Source organism: Camelus bactrianus, chromosome 9 (assembly GCF_048773025.1).
Source record: "Camelus bactrianus isolate YW-2024 breed Bactrian camel chromosome 9, ASM4877302v1, whole genome shotgun sequence".
Lineage (NCBI taxonomy): Eukaryota > Metazoa > Chordata > Mammalia > Artiodactyla > Camelidae > Camelus > Camelus bactrianus.
Window position 1 is genome coordinate 3158048 of NC_133547.1, and position 22685 is coordinate 3180732.

At 53.8% G+C, this 22685-nt stretch overlaps 2 protein-coding genes across 4 annotated transcripts in view; both read right to left on the bottom strand.

Annotated features, from left to right (window-relative positions):
- Positions 1-4415, bottom strand: part of LOC141578562 (leukocyte immunoglobulin-like receptor subfamily A member 6) — a 27896-nt gene extending 23481 nt beyond the window's left edge. The window contains exons 1-3 of the mRNA XM_074369130.1: positions 3865-4415; positions 3688-3723; positions 3214-3498 (exon numbers count right to left, since the gene is read on the bottom strand). Of these exons, the coding sequence (XP_074225231.1) occupies positions 3214-3498; positions 3688-3723; positions 3865-3898 (355 nt within the window). The 5' untranslated portion in view covers positions 3899-4415. The remainder of the gene's footprint in view (positions 1-3213; positions 3499-3687; positions 3724-3864) is intronic.
- An 8246-nt stretch (positions 4416-12661) lies between these two features.
- LOC105074345 (leukocyte immunoglobulin-like receptor subfamily B member 3) lies at positions 12662-22343 on the bottom strand. 3 transcript variants are annotated; one of them, XM_074369088.1, is made up of 11 exons: positions 21331-22343; positions 20818-20853; positions 20345-20629; positions 19897-20199; positions 19388-19684; positions 18866-19168; positions 17035-17148; positions 16648-16690; positions 16498-16565; positions 16251-16303; positions 12662-15183 (listed from the first exon to the last, which is right to left on the bottom strand). In XM_074369088.1, the coding sequence occupies exons 1-11, from the start codon at positions 21872-21874 to the stop codon at positions 15037-15039; spliced, it is 2193 nt and encodes a 730-aa protein (XP_074225189.1). In that variant the 5' UTR covers positions 21875-22343; the 3' UTR covers positions 12662-15036. The 3 variants fall into 3 exon arrangements, with proteins under 3 accessions (XP_074225189.1, XP_045377783.2, XP_074225190.1); XM_045521827.2 differs by having other exon boundaries at positions 12663-15183; positions 16528-16565; positions 21331-22293; XM_074369089.1 differs by lacking the exon at positions 21331-22343 and adding an exon at positions 20996-21312 and having other exon boundaries at positions 12664-15183.
- Positions 22344-22685: the final 342 nt, after the last annotated feature.

The following is a 22685-nucleotide window of genomic DNA, read 5'->3' on the forward strand; positions in this document are numbered from 1 at the left end:
AAATATTAGTCGTTATGAGGGTGATGTCTGTCATATTGTCTAAAAAAAATGACACCTTTGTCAACATGCTCATGAAAGGACTGTCGCACACACACACATTTCCCTCTGGGGTGGCTAGCTGTGGGCCAGAGCTGGTGTCTCTTCCTTTTCACATGTGGTTCTGATCTGCTCCCCAGACTGACCGCAGCACTGTGTACTCCTACCAGGAACTGATGGGGCTTCTAGGCGTCGCCGTTTTCTTACAAAATTGATTTTGCCATTGTTTCCTCTCTTGCCTCTCTTGTGGAGGTGCTGGAATTTTGACATCACAACTGCACTGATGCTGTGGCAAGACATTGGGGTGGAAATTGCCATGACCTCCAAGGAGAGGAAGCTGTGCACATCATACTCATCAGGTGTGCTCCAGCTGGATCAGACACGTTTATCTGACAAAGACAGTTCAATCCATTACTTCCAGCTGTGCCTTCAGTACATGCACATGGCACCTGGAGGTTGGCCATGAAGAAAGTATGTACTGTAAAGAAAGACACAAATGCCACATGTCTAGGGGTTTTTTAAAAAATGATGCATCTTAAAGCCCGTTGCCAGCGTGCCACCTGGCTGTCACTTTAAATCCCTTGTGCTCATTCAGTCTGATGCTGCTTCTGGAGACTCTATCCCAGGTGTCATCTGATGAGGAAAGAAGGACTGAAGGGTCCACAGAGGGTTTCAGGGAACAGTTCTGGATTTATGTGCTATCATCCATTTATTCAGCTGCTTAAACCGTATTCTGTTTCTGAGCGATGGGATGGAGGTCAATAGCACACACCAGTGAATGTGGGCATTAAAAATAAAGCAAAATATATTACACGAAAGTGGACCAGGACCCGCAGGTGTGTAAGGTGCGAACACAGCCCTGCCGTGTGGCATGTGCCTCACAGCACAGGGGGCGAGGAGCCGGGGCAGTGAGGGAGAGTCACAGCGGCGGGGAGGGGAAGCACCGCGGTTTATGAGAGGAAGGTCCTCCCCAGGACTCCCCCGCCCCTCTCCTGCACCCACACCGCGTCTCTCCCTCCACGGTCTCGGCAGGCAGTTCGCGCATCGTCCCCTGCAGACTCTCTTCCAGGACCTCCTGGGCACGTGAGACCATTTTGAGGCTCTACCGCGCTGGATGGTGCGTCGTTCCCTCTGTGTTTACCTCCTGGCTGCATTGGGCTCTTCCAAGGTCGTGTCGAGCCTGAAACAGCAGGATCCCGAGGCCCACCAGGATCAAGGCAGCCACGCCCATTCGGATGAGATTCCCCACTGTGTAGTCCTGGGGGCGTGAGCCTAGGGATTGTGCACAAAGAGGCCACTGAGGTCAGAGCAGATCAGAATCACCCCACCATCCTGGATGTCCACCCAGGGCACCCGCCTCCCCTTGCCAGGACGTGACCCTCGGAGCCCAGCCCCGTAGCTGAGAATTTCTCTGCTCACCACTTGTGGGGGCTGACGTGTTTTGTGATGGGTGGGTGGTGTCAGCTGCTCCTGAGAATCGCACAGTGGGGGTGAGTGAGGAGTCGGGGAGACACAGCCCTTGTCCTGGGGTCTGTGTTGTCGGTGCCCCCAGTTCTCACAGCACAACTGTTACACGGCCCTGTAACGCGCCCTGTCTCTGCCCGGCCAGGCTCCCTCTGTGCTCCTTTCATCCATTTATTCTTTTATTAAATTATTCTTCATGCAGTTAGATATATTAGAGTGAGACGTACACACACTCTTGCAAATACCTATTTTCTACAAGTGGTGTAACAGCAACAGGTACTAAAAGGCTTATTCCTGCCTTCTCGGGGGGTGAAATACATGGGAGACCACAACCAACATGGCAACATACGAGATGGAAGATACAGAGTTTTGGACAAATATCTGTAAATGTTCAACTGGAGGAATAAGTGTGGTGTTTATATATGAGGTATATACTTACCTGTAGATAAAAGATACATATTTACGTGCATTTTTATTAAAATGTGTTACGTTGTATATATTACATGCAACACATAAGTACACATGTATCCATGAAACACTGAAGTTACACGTCAACGTGTGCATCTGTATTAAGCTCTGGACCCACGTATAGACTACATACGTGTGTGTGTCTCTATATGGGCAGACACGCAGGTGAGACAGGGAGGAAACTAATGCGTATAGAGCTGGGCGGGTCAATTCCTTGAAATAAACAGGTGGTAAGGAGGCAGGTCTCCAGAAAGGTCTCAGTCTGCTCTTCAGTAAGGAACCAGGCCTCGCCTGTGGGGTTTAGAGAGGGGGACAGAGGAGAAGGGGGCTGACATTCGGCACTGAGCGCATTTGAGACACAACAGGGTTTACAGGACAGAGGAGGGAGGCCCCCATCATCGTCTTTCTCTCTTTTTGCACAGATTTGTTTATTTATATCAGCAAGCATTGCCGAAAAGTTCTCAAAAGAGGAGAGAGCAGTAAAAGTGCGCGCACAGGAGCAGAGCAGACAGGAGCGCACACAGACGTGCTGTGCCGTCCGCCGTCCCCCCCCCCCCCCCCCCCCCCCCCCCCCCCCCCCCCCCCCGGCAACCCTGCCCGGGCCCTGCTGAGTCTCCGAGCGCCAGGAGCAGAGCGGCAGGAAGGCCCCCGGGCGGGCGCAGGAGGGCCGTGCAGAGCAGAGCCCGCACACGGGACGCTTCTCTATAGGACAGTGTCCGGGGAGCTGGGACCCCAGAGGCTCGGGGTCTGAGATGGAGTCGTGGGCAGGGGGGCTGTGTCCCCGTAGCCTCTGTGCTGGCCCCGTGGAGGCCGCTCACCTGGCCCGGGGCGGGGTCGGCCTGAGAGAGCCCAGCCTGGGGCTGCCTGGCAGGAAGCTGGGGGAGGGCCTGACCCCCGGCAGTGAACAAAGCGTATCTTTTGTAGCCAACATCAGAGCAACACTGGAGGGTCAGGCTCTGTCCAGAGGTCACTAGAGATCCCTGCGGGGTGAGGAGGGAGGGCTTCCCAGACACACCTGGGGGAAAGACCAGCCCTGGATTGTAGGGGCTGGTCCCTCCCATAAAGCCTCTCCTCCCTTCCTGGCCCCCAGGTCTCACTGTCTCTCACACTCTGTGTCTCTTACCAATGAGCCCCACAATGTGGCCAGACTGCACCCCTGCCTATGGGGCTCCCCTGGGAGCAAAGAGCCCAATAAATAGCCTAGAGCCTCAAGAAGTATAAGGGGCCAGGATGGGACTTCCTCACCTGAGACCTGGAGCTCCAGGGGGTCACTGCGCTCTGACCAGCCAGTGGGGCTAATATAGTAACAGCAATACCTCCCTGCATGCTCCTCTGTCATGTGTGGGATGGAGAACTTGGCCTTGTCCCCGGGCTCCAGTGGGCTTCCTCCATCCCTGAGGTCTGAGCTTCCCTCTTTATCCAGAATGAACCCCGTGGCCCCCAGGGTCCCCTGGCACCAGATGGTCACAGAGCTATTCCAGGGGATCACAGAGCCTGGCTCAGCCCAGATGGTGGGTTTCGGGGGGGTCCCTGGAAGGAAATCAGAGGCCTGGGTCACAAGACATTCCCACCCCCATCCCCCAGCTCTCAGCCCCACAGCCCCCAGCCTCCCCTTCCTTCAGCCCAGAGCTGCTGTTGTCCCTCCCCATTGCCCGGGGAGGGGCTGGCCCGTCCCCACAATGAGGAGGTGGGAGCAGGGACACCTGGGCACAGACTCACCTGCCTGCACCTGGGTCCTCACGCCCACACTCAGCCCTGGAAGAGAGGTCCCTGTGAGAGAGTCGCCCTGAACCCTGAGCAGAACCTCCCCTCCCCTGAGCGTCCTGAGCCCCGGGGTCTCCTGACAGAGCAGGCCTGGCTCCCAGACCAGGACCGCCCTCCCCTCCTCAATCTCACCGAGACAGAGCAGGGCCGTGAGGGTGGGGGTCATGGCGCCTCCTCCCTGTGGTCCAGGCTGTGCAGATGGAGGAGACACGGTGCCCTCAGCACAGAGACCCACAGGGTGTGTCCGCTCAGAGGCTGGTCCTCCCCGTCACGGGGCTGTCACGTCAGCAGCCCCACGGGAAGGGGAACTGCCCCTTCCTGAGAGCCTGGCTCTCGTTTCCATGACAGATCAGCAAAGAGACCCGGTGTCTTCCTGAGGCGCCCCTTGTAGGTGAGGGTGCCCAGGCCATGCCCTTCCCTCTCAGAGCCTCCGTGTGGGGCCTCCATCGTCCTCAGCCGTCCATCAGCTCAGCCCTGCGGGGTCCTCACCATGGACCCGGCTCACCTTCACATCTTCAGGGCAGATGCAGGTTCCTGCTGGTCTGCAGAGCTCAGATCAGCAGAGACGCACGTTGAACGTCTACCTACAGCTCGGTGGAGGCCAAGGGGGCAATGAGCACAGAGGAGAAGCACCGGGAAACAAGGGCAGGAACCACGACTCCTCTCCTGGCCCCGGAGTGTGGGTGTATTTCCGTCACAGTCCACATCACTTCTCTTTTTTCTTGCACAGCGTCCACCCCACCTCCTGGGATATAGCCCCAGAGTTGTTCCTGCCTCCTCGGTGCCCCTTTTTCCTGGACAGAGTCTCCTTCTCATCCTGTGGTTCTGTCTTCAGGTTGATGGGACAGGGTGTGGCTTAGTGCTCTGACCTGAGAGAACAGCCAATTCTTTTTTTAAAATAGACTTTGTTTTTTTAGAGCATTTCAGGTTGACAGCAGAACTGAGCAGAGTTCCCACGTAGCCCTCCCCACCCACACATATATCCTCCCCTCCCCTCAACACCCCTCATCAGCGTGACGTAGTTGGTGCATGGGTGAGCCGACATGGGCACCTTATCATGACTCAGAGTCCACGGTTCACATTAGGGCTCACTCTTGACGTGCACTCTGTGGGCTTTGACAGATGCTTAATGACGCGTAGCCACCACTATAGTGTCAGAAGGATTTCATTGCCCTAAAAATCCCTTGTGCTCCATCTGTTCATCCCTCCCTGCCTCCCTCGCCCCTAAGCCCCTGGAAACCCCTGGATCTTTTTATTGTTCCTGTAGCTGTGCCTTTCCCAGTTGTCATTTGGCTGGGATCGGACAGTTTGTAGCCTTTTCAGACTGGCTTCTTGCGTTTAGTAATGTGTCTTTTAAGTTTCTTCCATGTCTTTCATGGCTTGATAGCTCATGTTTTTTCACTGCACATTCATTTTTTAATTTACATATACGTACTGTTCATTGTTTCTAAGAACGTTTAGAGCTTCAGCTTTTTTAAAACGTTTTTTATTGATTTATAATCATTTTACCATGTTGTGTCAAATTCCAGAGCACAATTTTTCAGTCGTACATGAACATACATACATTCATTGTCACTTTTTTTCTCTGTGAGCTACCACAAGGTCTCGTATATATTTCCCTGTGCTATACAGTATAATCTTGTTTATCGGGTCTGCATTTTGAACTCCCCGTCTGTCCCTTCCCACCCTCCTCCCCTTTGGCAACCACAAGTTTGTATTCTGTGTCTATGAGTCTGTTTCTGTTTTGTATTTATGTTTTGTTTCCTTTTTTTTTTTTTTTTTTTTTTTTAGATCCCACATATGAGCGATCTCATATGGTATTTTTCTTTCTCTTTCTGGCTTACTTCACTTAGAATGACATTCCCCAGAAGCATCCAGAGCTTTAGCTTTTTAAACTTACATAGTTATCAAAGGAATAAAGCCAACCACAAAATAAGAATTAATTCAAAAAGATACAAACAGCCTGCTATTAGCGGCAACGTTATTTATAGCTGCCAAGATATGGAAGCAGCCTAAGTGCACACCAACAGTTGAACAGATAACGGGGACGCAGCACACGTGTATGTAATGGAGCACAACTCACCCGCAGGAAAGAAGGCTATTTTGCCATTTGCGACCCTTCATTCACTTTCTTTTACTCACTTCAAAAATGAGAATTTTATAAGCGGCATAAATATTTCCATTACATCAAAAATAACAAGACACCTGGAAATAAAAAACCAAGGAGGTTACCTATACTCCAAAAAGCGAAATGACACAAAGAAACGGAAAGATTTCTTGTGCTCTTGGACTGGAAGAATCAACGCTATCAAATTAGCCACACTTCCCACAGCAATCCACAGATGCAACGCAACCCCCATCAAAATAGTTGCCACGTTCCTCACAGAACTAGAACAAACAATTCCAAATTTATAAGGAACCACAGAAGACCCCGAGCAGCCAGAGCAATCTTTTGTAGGTCTTTCTTCTTTTTGTTCTCTTATGGTTTCATGACTAGAGAAGGTCCTTTCACATCTGTTGTAAAGCTGGTTTGGTGGTGCTGAGTTCTTTTAGCTTTTGTTTATCTGTGAAGCTTTTGATTTCTCCATCCAGTCTGAACAAGAGCCTTGCTGGACAGAGTGTTCTTGGTTGTAAGTTCCCCCGTGCATCACTTTAAGTATATCGTGCCGCTCCCTCCTGGCCTGTAGAGTTTCTGCTCAAAAATCAGCTGGTAACCTTATGGGAGTTTCCTTGTATGTTATTCGTTGCTTTTCTCTTGCTAATTTTAATATCTTCTCCTAGATTTTTGTCAATTTGATGCCTGTGTGCCTTGGTGTGCTCCTCTTTGGGTGGATCCTGTGTGGAACTCTCTGCGCTTCCTGGACTTGGGTGACTGTTCTCTTTCCCAAGTTGGGGACTTTTTCACTGATTATCGCTCCAAAAAATTTCTCAGGTCCTTTCTCCCTCTCTTCTCTTTCTGGGACCCCTATAATGTGAATGTTAGAGCGCTTCATGTTGTCCCAGAGTGCTCTTAAACCGTCCTCATTCCTTTTTATCCTTTTTTCTGTTCTGAAGTAGTGATTTCCAGTAATCTGTCTGCTAGCTCACCGATCTGTTCTCTTGCCTCATTTATTCCATTCTTGGTTCCTTCTGGTGCGTTACTCATTTCAGTGATTTTATTCTTCAACTCTGTTTACATATTCTTTATTTTTTCAAACTCTCTGCTAAAGACTTCACTCTGTGCATCTTTACTCCTCTTGAGTTCTGTAACTTCTTGGCCATCATTACCGTAAACTGTTTCTTGGATAAATTACCTATCTCCTCTCACCTCTTCTGGGTTTTATCTTGTGCCTTGGCCTGGGAGATATCCCTTTGCCTCCTCATATTGTCTGTCTTTCTATGCATGTGTGGATTCCTTCCACAGGCTTTGGGATTGTTGTTTTCTTATTTCTGGCATCTGCCCCTGGTGGATGAGGCCCGACTAAAGGCTCATGCAGGGTTCCTGGCAGGAGGAGCCGGGGCCTGCCCACTGCTGGGTGAAGCTCGGTCCTGGACCTCTGGTGGGTAGTGCTGTGTCTAGAGGCCTTTGTGGCTCAGGAAGTCTGCTGATGGGTGGGGCTGTGTTCCCACCCTGTATGTTATTTGACCTGAGGCTTCCTTAGGGCTAGGTCTTGGTGCTAATGATCCAATCAAGATGTCAGCCTCCAGGAAAGCTCCTGTAGATGAACATTCTCAGAATGCCCACCACCAGCTTTTGTGTCCCCTGGGTGAGCTGCAGCTGTCCCCCACGTCCCCAGGAGACCCTCCAAATCCAGCACGCAGGCCTGGCCCAGGTTCCTGTGAAATGACTGCCTCTGCCCTTGGACCTGGTGCACATGAGTTTCCGTGTAAGCTTCTGAAGCTAATGGAGTCTCTGTTTCCCCCAGGCCTGTGGGGCTCCTGGAGCCAAGCCCTGCTGGCCTTCCAAACCAGATGTCCCGGGGTCTCCTTCTCTTCCCAATGCCGGGACCTGGGCTGGGGAGCCTGACGTAGGGCTCAGAGCTCCCACTCCTGTGGGAGGGCCTCTGCGACTTAACTGTTCTTCAGCTTGTGGGTCACCCACTCCGGGGGTATGGGGCCCAATTATACCGCGAGCACGCCCCTCCTACCATCCTGCTGTGGTTCTCTCTATATGTTTCCAGTTGCAGAAGATCTTTGTTGCTAGGTTCCAGTCTTTTTTTCAATGGTTGTTTAGCATTCAGTTTTGGATTTGTTTTAGTCATGAGGAGAGGCAAGCTCGTGGTCCTACCACTCCACTATCTTGACCGGAAATCCAAGGAAAATCAGTTCTTATTTAAATATTCCTCCGTCATCCACTGCCCGTGTACCTGGAGCCCTGAAGTCCAGTCTCTGAGCCCCTTCCCCGCCTGCAGCAGGTTGTCTGAGCCTTGCTCCTCAGAGAGGTTGTGCCGGGACGTGGGCAGGACCCGGTGTTTGTTAGTTTCCCGACCTGATTCGGTCGTGTGAGGGCAGACGTTGAGGTCCAGGTGTCAGATGCCGCAGTCAAGGTGGACGATCGACGTGCCCGCTCAAGACCCCCATGAGCCCCTGACACTGCGCAGGGCTGGCCGTGTTTTATGAAGTGTGTAGGCACGGGTTATTGTAGGAAAAGAAAATGAAAGTTTCCAAAGTAGGAGGGAACCACAACAACAACAAAAAAAAGTGATAGCTAGTGACCACCAGTGCCTGAGTCCAGCAGGGGGTCATTAGAGTGGAGGTTTCCATCTCCATGTGGACAGGACAGCGACCCCAGGTCCTCACAGGCAGGGAAGAGGCAGGGCTCCAGGTAACGGCTGGAAGCAGTGCAGCCCCTCTCCCACGTTTGTGGACAAGCATTAGGGTGTCTCTGCCCACTGACCTAGCCCCAGGGTCTGCACCGAGCCGTGTCCCCTGTGTGTTTGTCAAATGAACTCAATTCATTGGAGTCCTGCACGGGTGTCTGTCCCACGTGTGAGTGTGAGGCTCACCTTGGGGCCATCCCTGTCGGCCAGTGCCCAGTCAGATGCTAAGTCTGGGAGAGCAGAGGCCCCAAGGCACGGCGGCTGCCATGGTTCACTCATTTCAGCTCTGAAAGTCAGGCAGATCTGGGAGAAACTCTCCATGGAAAATCAAGTATCAGGGAGCTGAACGTCCAGCAGGAATGTGCATCAAAGAGGAACCCTAGTAACGATGCACCGTGCTGTGAAAGGCCGTCTGCAGAGGCAGCCGTTCGCACCGTCACACCCCAGGAAACGGAATGCTAGGGATCTGTGAGCGTGTTCACTGAGGCATGCTTACACATCTGCAAATCAAAGAAGGAAAATGAAATCTTGAAACAATGAAAGTGATTATATTATAGAAGGATATAGAGTTTTAGCAATGAACTGGGCAAATGCTTTATAGCTTAAAAAATAATACTTCCATTAATACACTTAAAATACTTTTTTCATTAAGGAGAAGATACAGCTGAAGGGCCAGTGATGAACCTGGGATACGGCTTTGAGGGAATCGTGTAGGGGTGCAGTGTGGAGACTGGAATTAGAAAGTTAAGGCGCATGGGGAGTAGAAAGAGGGACCCACGAATACTGTGAGTTTCAGAAGGAAGGCAGTGAGGACACTGCCTGCGGCAGTCCCAGAGGCCAGTGTTTGGGTGTTTTGCAGAGACGGAGAGGGAACTTACAAGTGCTCAGGTGCATGAATATATGCATGAAATGTGTGTGTTGACATTTCACAGCAAAGGGCAGGAAGCTGAAGGGAGAAAATGCCAAGAGACACGGGACATGCACAGTCGGGGAGTTACCTGCGAGCAGCGAATCCGGTGCTCACCCACGCGAGCAGGGAGGGGCAGAGGTGGGACGGGCCGGCAGGGGGGCTCACGCAAGTGTGAGAGGCCTGGGCACGTCCGACCTGCCTGGGCGCGTGCCTCCCGTGGGAGCCCACGCCCTGCTTTAGGTGTCAGCTTTTCTCCCGCAGTCCTTTGTGCCACTGTTCTCTGTTCACCTCTGATGTCGACGTACTAGGACTGGGCCATCACAGTGTCACTGGAACTGTGGCATAAGCTGAGGTGGAAATTACCACGCCCCACACAACAGGAGGACCCAGGGTCATCTGTGCGATGCCGCAGCTGGCTCGTATTCATTTGCGAAAGACGATTCTATTCATTACATCCCAGCTGTGATGCAGTGCATCCTCACCGCCATCTCGAAGTTGGGCCACAAGGGAGTATTTAGCAAAGAAACAGACAATGTAAATAAATGAGAGCATTTGAAAAAGTGAATTTTTCATGGAGCCTGTTTGCCAGCGCACCAGCTGTCTGTCACTCCGAACACCATGTGCTCCACTCAAACTGATGGTCTTTCTGGAGAAACTGTTCCACGTGTCACCCTGGAGGAGAGAAAGGCTTGAGGGGTCCAGAGGGAGTTCGGGGGAGTGGTTTTGGATTTCTCTGTTCCAAACTACACCTGATCTTCACCCACGTATTCAGTTATTTAAACCGTATTCTGTTTCTGAGCGGAGGTCAGAGGTCAACAGCACACACCGGCGAAAGTGGAAATTAAAACTAAAGCAAAATGTATGACAAGAAAGTGGGTCAGAGCACGGAGGTGAGTTTAGGCGTGGGCTCAAACCTCTGATGCGGCTGCGGTCACGTGTCACAGGAGCGAGAAAAGGAGGGGACGAGTCAAGGACGGGCAGCAGTGGTGAGGAGGGAAGTCGCTGCCGTTTGCCTGCAGGAGCGGCCCCGCCGGCGGCGGCAGCCCGGCCGCTCCCAGCCTGCCGGCGTCCACTCCCCTTGAAACTCTCAACAGACAGTTCCCTCAATTTATGCTGCAGGTTTTCCTCCAGAACCTTCTAATCATGCAAGGATCTGCCTCACCAAATGGCGGGCTTGTTGTCTCTTGTGTTCACCTCCTGGCTGCATCTTGGGTCCTTCTCTGGCCGTGTCCCGCCTGAAATAGCGGACTCTAGAGGGCCAACAGCATCAAGCCAGCCACGCCCACCTGGATGAGAGTCTCCACCGTGCGGTCCTGGAGGTGTGAGTAGGGGTCGTGGTCGCAGGACTCAGAGGGGTCAGAGCAGACCCGGGTGGCCCGGGAGCCCCGCGTGCCCACCAGGCGCCTGCCTGCGGCTGGGCAGCTGTGCCCTCGGAGCCCAGCCCGCACCGAGCCTTCCTCCTGCCCGGCACCACCCCTGCAGTCGGACTTGTTTGTGACGGGCTGAGCTGTCAGTCACTGCTGAGGACAAACAAAGGCAGGTACAGGTGAGATGTAGAGATGCTTAGGTGACCTCTGGTCTCGAATGAGTCTCCAGAACTCGCTGTGCCAACCTGAGTCCTGGAGGGAGCACATCCGTTATCTCAGCTGCATCCAGTGAGGAGGCAAAGTTGAGCCGTGGGGTTTCAGTCTGTCCTGAGAACCAGGAACGCGAAGGGGCAGAGGCTGGGTCTGCCTTTCCGTTTCTCCATATCACCCAGCTCTTCTTTTTTTTTTCTTTTTGTATCTGACTCAGGATTTTCTATTTCCACGTTTTATATTTTCACTTTACTTTCTTCTATCTACAAATCCATTATTTTTAAGAATACATGGTGGCATATCTATAACACAATAAGGCAATGTTTCTAGGAGCAAGGATTACAATTACCATAACCTCTAATTTTTCATTTAGTTGTCATCTAGATAGTGGTATTGACTAGAAACAAGCAAAATGAGGTGCTCCGTACCCCTGAGGGAGGAGGTCGGGGCTGTGTTAAAGGGGGACTGTGACGGGAGAGGTCCCCCCGAGCCCACACTCTGCCCCCTCTGCCTGTGAGGAGGAGCCCACAGTGGGAGGGGCCGGGGCCCCTCCCTGTTACCTGTCACCGCCAGGGGCAGGGGGTCACTCCACCCTGACCAACCATCCCTGCTGTGATGTGCACACTGGTACAGCCCTGCAGTGCCTGAGTTCCTGGCTTTAAAGGGGGAACTGGCCTTGTTACTGCAGTCCTGTGAGGCCCCGTATCCATGGGTCCAGAGACCCTCCCTCACACAGACAGTACACATCAGCTTGCAGGGACCACTGACACCAGATCCCCTTGGTGACTGTGGGGCCTGGTTCAGCCCAGATGGAGGGTTTGGGGAGGACACCTGGAAAGGAGTCAGACCTGAAGTGTCAGGGGTGCCCTTCTGCCCTCAGTGTCCCCAGATGTCACTCCAAGGTCATCCCCAGACTGGCCATCGCCAGCTCAGACCTGCTGTGCCCCCCCCCCAGGTCATTGGGATGGGGGGGATCATAAGGCTGAATCAGGAGGACTGGGGAGAACTCAGCCTCCTGGACCTGGTTCCGCAGTCTCCGACACACCCCGGAAGTGTGCGTAGATACAATACATACAACAACTACAGCGTAACGCGGTGAGGGTAGAGGGAGGTGTGTGTTTGTAAGGTTTTTACATTTCCCTTGAAGGTATAAAATACTCCTCTCGCTTGACTGTCACGTCGGGTGTGCACATGATACTCTCTCGAACAGCCACTTAAACAGCGTCCGAGGAGGTACAGTGACAGCACCAATAGAGAAAGTAAAACGGAATGCTAAAAATATTTTTTAAATCCAAGAAAAGGCAGGGAAGGATAAATAGAAGAACAAACAAGTAGGGCAGGCAGACATAAAAAAATTAAAAAGCAAACCTAAATAACAATCTTATCAGTAAATATATGTAAGTGGACGAAACACAGCAGCTAAAAGACAGAGATTCTAGGATTGGTTTAAGAAAAAACAACCACAAGCAAGACCCAGCATCATGCAGTTCAGAAGAAATTCACCTCTAATACAATGATGTAGATAGCTTAAAAGAATGAACAATGTGGATGAACCTTGGAAACATCATTTGAAGTGAAATAAACCAGACAAAAAATGTCACATATTGTACGATTTCACTTACACAAACTGCCTAGAGTGGCCAGATCCCCACCAGCGGGGACTAGAGTGGAGGCGGCAGGGGCGGGGGAAGGGGGCACGGGGGCTGCTGTTTAATGGGGGCAGAGATTCTGTTTGTGATAATGAAACTGTTCCGGAAAATGGATAGTGGTCATGATTGCCCAACATGGTAAATGTACTTACGGCCACTGAATCCTACATTTTAATAATGTTTACATGGTGATAAGTGTTACGGGATGTATATTTTACCACATTAAATAAAGAGGAAGACTAAAAAATGAACCATACAAACACTAATCAAAAGAAAATTTAAGGGATTGTACTGGTTTCCAGTTACCACAAATTACCACAAATTCAGTGGATTAAAACAACACAAATTTAGTATCTTACAGTTCTGGGAGGTCAGGAGTATACAGTCAGGCTCACTGGTATGAAGTCAGGGAACAGCGAGATGTTCAGTTACTTCATCTCAGTCCAGAACCGAAAGTCTGAAATGCAATTCTATATATTGGCCATGTATCAGCGATGCTGGAAAATGCCTTTGTAATTTGATAGATAGAACATCTTACATTATTTTGGAATTTCTCTGCACACAACCGTGTAATCACTGACTGATTCAGCATTATTCTTACCCACTTCAGAGCTTACCGCTTTGCTTTACTGAATTGGTTGGGACCTCCAGGGCCGTGGTCACAGAAGGGGTCCCAGGGAACATACTTGCACCATTGCCAATTATAGAGGAAGGGTTTCAGGTTCTCACCTTTACTAACGATGTCCAGTGTTGATGGTCAAACATGCCCTCATCCAGTACAGGAAATGCCCTTCTGTTGCTGATAAGTTTTTATTTTCATTAGGAATTGCTGGTATGTTTTATCAAAAGACTCGTCTGCATCTGTGAGATGATTATTTTTTGCTTTTTAGAATAATGTGTTAAATTACATTGATAGATTTAAAAAAAAAACTTGAGCTACTGTGTCCTTCAAAAAAAAAAAGACCACAGTATAGTCATGAACTATGTCCTTTTTATAGTTCACTAAATCTTCTCTGTGAATACTTTGTTTAGAGATTTGCAGCAGAGCTCACATGAGAAATCTCCCCGTGACTTTCCCGTTTTCTCAATCCCTTGCCAGGTTTTGGTGTGAATATTTTCCTGGCCTGATAAAGTGTGTTGCCGTGTATTTCTTCTTTTTCTATTCTCAGGAGAAGTTTGTGCAGTTTTGGAGTGTGTGTGTGTGTATGTGGGTGTGCGCGCGCGCAGGCGGTGGGGTGTTTCGTAGGTGTACAAGTGTTTGGAAGCAACCACGGATGAAGCGTCCTGAACACGTTGCAAAACGATCAGCAGCGTAGCATCACTTAACACCTCCATCCCGTCACGTAGTTGCCATTTCTTTTTTGTGGTGAGAACATTTAGCGTCCACTCTCTTCACGACGCTCAAGAATAGGATACAGTGCTGTCAGCTCTAATCACCAGGCTGTACATTAGGTCCCCGACCTTACTTGTTTCGTAACTGGAACTTTGCACGCTCTGACCAACACCTCCCCTCCCCGCTTGCTGCAACCCTGGTAACCACCTCTCTAATCTCTCTTTCTCTCAGTTTGACTTTTTTAGATTTGACATAATTCAGTTGTGGGGCGATTTTTGATTACAGACTCAATGTATTTAAGGTGATACAGATTTTCCATTTATTCTTATGTCCATGTGGTAAATTGTACATTTGAAGACATCTGTTTCATCTACATTTTCTACATATTGACGTCACATTGTTGACAATGTTCTGTTACTGTTGTTACAAAGGACTTGTCGTGCTGTCTGCAGTTTCCTTCCTGGTCATAGAAATGTGTGTCTTCTCTCTTTTCCCTTGGCCGTTGTGGCTAGGATTTACAATGTTTTCAAGAATGAATTTTTTCCCCTTAATTGATTTTTCTCCACTTTTTTTGTCCTCATTCATCGCTAGACTTGTCATTATTAGTCCTCTCCTTCTACCTTCATTTAGAATTCGCTGTTTTTTCCCTAAATTCTTGGTATGAATCATTAGGTTATTGATTTTTTAGGCTTTTCTTATTTATTTATTCATGGTTCTTAATTTTCTCAGTTCATTGGTTTGTCGTGTAATATTTATGCTATCATTCATTGAAAACATGCTCCCTCCTTTCCTTTGGTTTTCAGTTCACACATTGATAACTGAGAAGTCTCTTGCATTATTTCCAAAATGTAGGGATGTTAGTTATCTTTGAAGGTAGAATCAGGTGACTCCCAAAGGGCCCCAGGTGCTCCTGCGGTCTGTGTTAGGAGTCCAGGTCAGCTGGTGGTCATCAGGTGGTGTCCACTGCGGGCAGCTCCTGTGCCTTCTGGCGTCCCAGCAGTCTCCCTTCGAGAGCACGGGCTCTGGGTCCCCTGGGCTAGTGGATGGCGAGTGTGGCGTACACGCTGGGCTCTGCGGGGGGCTCCCCCAACTGCGAGGCAGGGGGTGTGGTCGTCTCCCGTCTGAGGGTCGAGTGGTTCAGCTGGGCATAGGTCACATCCTGGGGGGCTTCAGATGTGGCAGCCTGTAGTTGGTGGGGGGACAGAAGCATGAGGTTGGGGGAAGCCCGGGGGCTGGAGAGGATGGGACCCACTTGACTGTCCGTCTGCGTGTCCTCTTCTGCTTGTCTGTCCTTTGTGTCCAGCAGTCCCCCTGACAGGGGAGAAAGAAGGTGGCAATTCCTCACCCTAGTCTTGATCTTGAGTGGTTCACCTGGGTATACGTCCCTCCCTGAGGGTACGTCCCACCCCGGGGGCCTCCATCCTGCCTGTTCTGCTGGAGGGAGACAGTGAGACAGGAGCAGCACCTCCTGGATCCACTGTGATCTCCTCCAGTGAGTTTTCCACTCTGTTGCCAGAGCAATGCTTTAAAACGTTAGATGAGATGAGGTCACTTTCCTGATGGAATCTCCAGGGGCTTCCTGACACCTTGGTGTCTCTGGCTGCTCTCTACGGTTCTGATTTCTGTATTAACATGTTATCTCTTGCTGATTTGGCTCCAACCACACAGCCCATGTTCCTGCAAAAGCATGTCCCTGCCTCAGGACCTTTGCACTTGCTGCCTCGCCCCTCCCCCCCATGCTCTCTGTCTCCTTCTCTTGCTTTACTTTCCCTATCAGGACCTTGTATTCTAGGACACTGCCTGCTTATTTGCATATAGTCTCTCTCACCCACCAGGTGAGCTCGAGGAGTGTGGGGACAGTGTGCTCACGGCTGCACCGGCAGCACCGCCAGGGAGCCGGGGGGCTGCTGCTCGCCCTGTGCACCTTTGCTGGGTGAATGAATGAAGGAGAGCCTAGGGGACCTGGGGAGGTGCACTTATTCATGCATCCTCTTGAGACCTGGGGCTACGCTCCAACAGCAGAAGGTCAGACAGAGGACGAGGAGCCAGGAGAGGGGACCCCGAAGGAGGGGCCATGAGGTCACGAGGAAAGTGGAGGGGTGGAGTCAGAGCAGAACATGACCAGGCAGCCCAGGAGAGGTCAGTGTGGGAGCCGCTGGGAGCTGGGATGTGAAGACAGAGGAGTGTCCGTGGGACTAAGTCTGGCAACAAGAAGGTCTCTGGTGGCCTGGACGGGAGCAGGGGTCTCACCTGATGGTCCAGCTGCACCCCCTCCGCAGGCTGTGTGTCGTTCACGACGGCATCTGCTGGGGCAGAACAGGGGGTGTGACGCTTGCCCGGATTCCCTGAGATCTCTGAGGGCTGGACCCCCGCCCTGCCCCCAGAAGGGCCACTGGGACCCAGGGCTGAGGTGATGTGGGATTTCAGTCCTCACCACCCATCCCTGAACCTTCCCAACCGACCCTCCCCCATTGCCTACAGAAATCTGTGTGCCCACCCCCCAGGGCCGCCCTCCTCTTCTCCTCACAGAGGTTCTGGTCCTGGGCGTCGGCAGCTGGGCTGGAGCTGGGGAGGAGACGGGAGTGTTAGGGGGCCCTGGGGGCTGCGGGTGGGGCGGGACTCTGGGGGTCGTCGGGGCAGGAGTTACCTGCTCTGCAGGCCTCTGTCCTTGGGCTCGGGGTCTGCAGCCCCTGCAGGGAGTTAGAAATCAGCCTCTGCCTGGGCTGGGTCAGGTGGGGCGGTCTCAGCCCCGAGAATGCCACGGTCCCCGCCCTCCGCGTGGGGGTCAAGAGGGAAGAAGGAAACCTTAACTCACACTTCCATGTGTGTTTCAGTGCTTCATGGGATTGAAAAGGATGGAAACCCTTACATTTGTGCAGGCGAGCTGCCGTTAGGTGCTTTCATTTTACGTGTTCACATTTCAGATTCTGCACTATCTTTTTTCTAAGCTGCCCTCACCCACCTCTGGTTCCACTTTGGCTGCTGCCCTAAGCCCGCCTCCTCCTGTGGCCTGGGTCCCCCGTTCCCTACTCACCCGACTTCCTGCGTCTGCTGTGACGGCAATGGATGAGGAGGAAGAGGAGGAGGAGGAGCAGCACGATGAAGGCCGCCGAGACCCAGATCAGAACGTTCAGGTACGATTTGAAACCTGGGGCACCAGGGACGTCATGAATGAGCCAGTGGTGCCATTTAATTGAGTACCTACTGTGTACTGGATGCGTGATGGGATCCATGCATTCATCTCCTCTAACCCTCAGAACAATCATGGAACCCCCCCTCCTTGTTCGATCATCATCGCCCCTACTCAACCCTTTTTGCAGACGAGAAAACTGAGGCATAGAGGGGAAAGTCATGAGCCCCAGGTCACCCAGCCTTGGTGTGGCAGCGCTGGCTGGATCCCAAGACTGTGGGTTCCCTGAACCCCCCTTGTGCTGTCCCCCAGGCAGACACCAGCTTCATTTCTGAGGACTCCTCATCAGTGGGGGGGCCTGGAGAGTCTCATCAGGAGCTGAGGGTCCTTCCTTGTTACCCGCCCCTCCCCCGCTGCAGCAGGGACTGGGGGAGGGCAGGCTGGGGGGGTGGACTCTGCGTCCCTCCCCAGGGTCCGACCCGCCCTATGGGGCCCTGACGCCCCTGGGAAGGTCTGTGCTGAGCTGGGGTCTGCCCTCCTGAGCTCTGGGAAACCCAGGCCGTCATTTCACCTCATGTCACAGCAGCCTGTGAGCACGGTGGGACCAGGGAGCCCACAGACCATGAACCTGAGACTCAGAAGCCACCTGCCCGGTTGCCACGGCAGGAGCAGCAGAGCTGGGACTGGACCCAGGGTCTGACTCCAGCCTGTTCTCCTTCCCCTCGGGCTGAGCTCCCTGAGCTGAAGGGAAAGGGCTGTCCTGCCCCTCCCCTCCCCCCAGTACAGTGTCAGCGTCACCGCTGCAGAGGGGACAGACCCGTCAGGTCACGTCCTGGGGCCTCCCTGTGAGGCCGCCTCTCCCGGGGGATCACAGCCAGAAGTGAGAGCTGAAGGAAATATAAGCCCTGGGCCAGATCTCACCTTTTACACTTGGGGAAACTGAGGCCCAGGCTGGGGAAGGGGGTTTCCAACTCTGTGTCTCCAGAGGTGCCTGAACTGAGGGCAAATTCAGCCCTGCCCCCCAAGTACCCACCACCACCTCCCACGGAGACCCTCACTTACGTGTCTGCGGGCCTGACTCCATGGGAGGGAGGAGCCGGTTCTCAGGGCCTCGTGGGGGTCAGGTCAGGGGTGAGGGACGGGGGCAACTTCTCCCCCAGGCTGGACCCAACATCTCCCTCTCCATGACCCCCACCCTTCATCCACCCGGCCTGAGAGCCCCAGAGACTGTGGTCCCCCCGCATCTCTGCCCGGCTCCCAGCCCCCCACCCTGGGGACACAAGCTGTGCTGAGACTGAGAGCAGGAGTCAGATCAGTGAGGACCTCGAGAGACAGGCCTGGAGCGAGGTGTCCACTCACTGGGCAGAGCCCAGGGACTCTCCAGTGTGCAGTTGTGCCCCTGGGTGGGGCTGGGGGTTCCCAGAGGATCCTGGGTAAAAGGCCTGTCCTTGAGTGAGGGGCTGGAGCTTCCCCAGGGACCCCATCTCTGCTCACACTCTTCTGCTGTACCTGCCCTGGGGCCGCCCCGGCTTCCTCCCTCCTCCCACCTGAGGCCTGGTGACAGGGACGTGGGAAGGGCAGGGTGGGAAGGCCCTGTTCCCCTCCGTCCCTCGGAAGGGCGAATCCCTCTTGGGTTGACCCTCCTTTGGAGCCCCCCTCACTCCCATCCTCGAAAGGGGGTCTCCTTCAGAGCTGACCATCAGCACACAGAGAGGACAAGGCTGGGGCCCCTCACCTGAGACCAGGAGCTCCAGGGGGTAACTGGGGAATGACAGCAGGTAGGGGTCACTGCTGAGTGAGCTGTAGCACCTGTAGGTCCCTCTGTGGGCTGCAGTCACAGGACTCAGGGAGAATTCGGCCTGGTACTGCCCACCTTGGAACTTTGATCTAAGACGCAGAGGGGGATGGGCTGCCCCCTCCTTGGACAGAAGGAAGGTGTCTCTGGAGAGCCTTGACTGACACAGCAGGGTCACACTCTCTCCTAAGGCCACCGTGGGGCCCGGCTGCACCGAGAGGGCGGGGGTGTCATGGAGCTGTCCTAGAGAGAAAGAGTGGGGTGAGGGGCTGCCGGCCCACCTGGTTCTGAGCTGAGAGTCAGTAGGGTCTCTCTGAGGACCCTCATCTCCTGCCCATCCCCTGTCTCTCCCTGTCTCTCCCTCCTCGGGGGTCCCACCCCCTGACCCAGCATCACCCCTCGGGCTCCCCCAGCAGGGCCTGTGCAGAGTCTGGGTCCCTCACTGACCCGCTGGCTCCTCACCTGCCACCAGGATGTCCAGGGGGTCGCTGGGGGCCGACCACTTGGAGGAGAGGTTGTGTCTCCCGTAGCATCTGTACCGGCCCCCATCAGAGCGAATCACCAGGCCCCGGGGGAAGTCGGCCTGAGAGAGCCCAGCCTGGGGCTGCCGGCCAGGGCGCTGGGGGAGGTCCTGTTCCCCCTCCTTGAACAAAGCGTATCTTTCGTAGCCGACATCAGAGTGACACTGGAGGGTCAGGTTCTGTCCCAAGGCCACGACAGGGCCCTGCGGGCTCAGGAGGGAGGGCTTCCCAGACACACCTGGGGGAAAGACCAGCCCTGGATTGTAGGGGCTGGTCCCTCCCATAAAGCCTCTCCTCCCTTCCTGGCCCCCAGGTCTCACTGTCTCTCACACTCTGTGTCTCTGGTCCAGGAGCCCCCACCGTCTCACGTGGGGCTTCATCTGAGCAGGGACCCCAATAACCAGTCTGAAGCCTCAAAAGAAATATGGGGCCAGGATGGGACTTCCTCACCTGAGACCAGGAGCTCCAGGGGGCCGCTGGGGGCCGAGCACACCTGGGGTTTGCTCCTGTAGCAGCCGTAGCATCTGAACGTCCACCTGGGGCTGGGGGGCACGGGGCCCACAGGGAACGGGGCCTGGGTCTGCCCGCTGGGCTGTGGCTGTGCGTCCAGGGCCCCGGAGGGCTTGTCTTCCCCTTCCTTAGTCAGGATGAACCTGTCAAATCCCTGCCATGAGCCACACCGGAGGGTCACGTTCCCTCCTGAGGTCACCACGGGGCTCGGCAGGGCTGAGAGGCTGGGTTTGCTGTAGGCTCCTAGAGAGAAGGGGCCGCTTGTTCAGTGGGGCTCACGGCTCCCTCACCTCCCCCAGGGCTGGGCTGTGAGAGGGACACGGCCCTGGGAGCAGCCCCCCTTCCTGAGGGCAGAGCCCGAGGCTGGGACCCCTGAGTGTCCTCTCACCTGTCATCACCAGCTCCAGGGGGTCACTGTCCTGTGACCAGCCAGTGCTGCTGTAATGGTAACAGTGGTATCTCCCTGCGTACCCCTCTGTCACGTGTGGGATGGAGAACTTGGCCTTGTCCCCGGGCTCCAGTGGGGGCTGTCTCCCCCAGGGGCTTTGGCTTCCCTCTTTATCCAGACGGAACTCCCGGGCCCCCAGGGTCCCCTGACACCAGATGGTCACAGGGCTATTCCAGGGGATCACAGAGCCTGGCTCAGCCCAGATGGTGGGTTTGGGGCGGGTCCCTGGAAGGAAATCAAAGGCCTGGGTCACAAGACATTCCCACCCCCATCCCCCACTCTCAGCCCCACAGCTCCCAGCCTCCCCTTCCTTCAGCCCAGAGCTGCTGTTCCCCACCCCCATTGCCTGGGGAGGGGCTGCCCCGTCCCCACAATGAGGAGGGGGGAGCGGGGACACCTGGGCACAGACTCACCTGCCTGCACCTGGGTCCTCACGCCCACACTCAGCCCTGGAAGAGAGGTCCCTGTGAGAGATTCACCCCTGAACCCTGAGCAGAACCTCCCCTCCCCTGAGCGTCCTGAGCCCCGGGGTCTCCTGACAGAGCAGGCCTGGCTCCCAGACCAGGACTGCCCTCCCCTCCTCAATCTCACCAAGACACAGCAGGGCCTTGAGGGTGGGGGTCATGGCGCCTCCTCCCTGTGGTCCAGGCTGTGCAGATGGAGGAGATAAAGTGCCCTCAGCACACAGACCCACAGGGTGTGTCCACTCAGAGGCTGGTCCTCCCCGTCACGGGGCTGTCACGTCAGCAGCCCCACGGGAAGGGGAACTGCCCCTCCCCGGGAGCCAAGCCCTCCTCTCCTCAGGGCTGGGGCGGGCAGTAGGCCTCTGCACATGTTCTGACCACATCTGAAGCCTCGCTTGACCCATCAGCTGCTGCCTTCCTGGCCTGAAGCCCTTTTACATCCAAGCATCAACACATACTTACTGGGAGTTTGCCGTCTGCCTGGAGGGACATCCCCGGACACGACAGATTCAAACCCTGCGCTTGCAGAGCTGACATTGGCAACAAACAGCTGAACGATGACCACCAAACCACACAGATATTCCGTGCATTTGCTTCCTGTCGTGCCAGAGCAGCCACTGCCAGCCAGTGGGTTAAAGCCATCCAGAGTTACTACCTCACAGTTCTGGAGGGCAGAAGTCCAAACTGGAAACCCTTGGATTAAAACCAACTTGTCAGGCTGTGTTCCTCCTGAGGGCTTCGGGGTGGAATCCGTTCCGTCGCCTTTTTCGCTTCCACAGGCTGCCATGTCCCGTGGCTTCTCCCCTGCTGTCTTCAGAGCCAGCCAGATACTCACATCTCTCCAACTTCTGCTTTCAAGTTTCATCTTCTTTTGCCTCCAGTTCCTCTGCCTCCCTCTTTCCCTCATAGGGACCTTTATGGTGACATGGGGACCCCTTAGATAATCCAGGACTGTCTCCCCATCTCTGCCTGTATGAAGACGAATTTGGGAGAATTTTAGAGACATTCAAGGCTCATTTGAAAAGTATAGAATGATGATAATAAAAATATGAGTCACTATCCTTCTCTGCGGAGTCAGGCAGAGCAGGGTGGTGAGGTTTGAAATCACGGTTACTTTATTGCGTCTCCCGGGCTGAGCAAAGGGACAGGAGGTAGCCTGGAAGGCCACGCTGACCAAGAGGACGCCGTGGGCAGGTGCCCATCACCCTCAGCGCGTGTTTCAACACTGACATTCTCACAGGAAGCAGAGCAGCACCTTCCCCACATGTCAGTCTCCGCTGCCGTCCCATAGAAGATGTGTGACTTCTGCTTTTTCAGAAAACAGTTCCTGCCTGTCATGAACCCCGGTTCTGTGCTCCACACTTTGTCCAAATGTGCCAACAAGTGAAGAGAGCCCGATGCTGGGTTTAGAGCTGGACGGTCAGAAGATTCACGATTTACGTTGTGGTCCAGCTTCTGGCACTTGGTGAGAAGTCCGTGGGGATGGACGGGAAGGCACGGTGTTCTGACACCTGCCAACGAGTCTGCCTACTGTTTGTCAGCATTAGCATTTATACTCAGTTATTTTAGAAGAGCTGCAGGTAAAGTAAACTAACAACACGAAAAAGAGGTTACCTACTGCAAGCTCAGCCCCTCTCCCACACGTCAGCGGTTTGTGTCCCTCTCCAGACCCTCCCGGGTCACGGAAGCCTGCTTGGATTAATGACAGTTACTGAGCGCAGGAACGGAGCCCCTGGGCGCCTTCCTTACAGCCTTGGTCACGCTGGTGATGAGAGCGGGGCCCGGGGGGGATGAGGGGGGGACTCCGGGGAGACAGA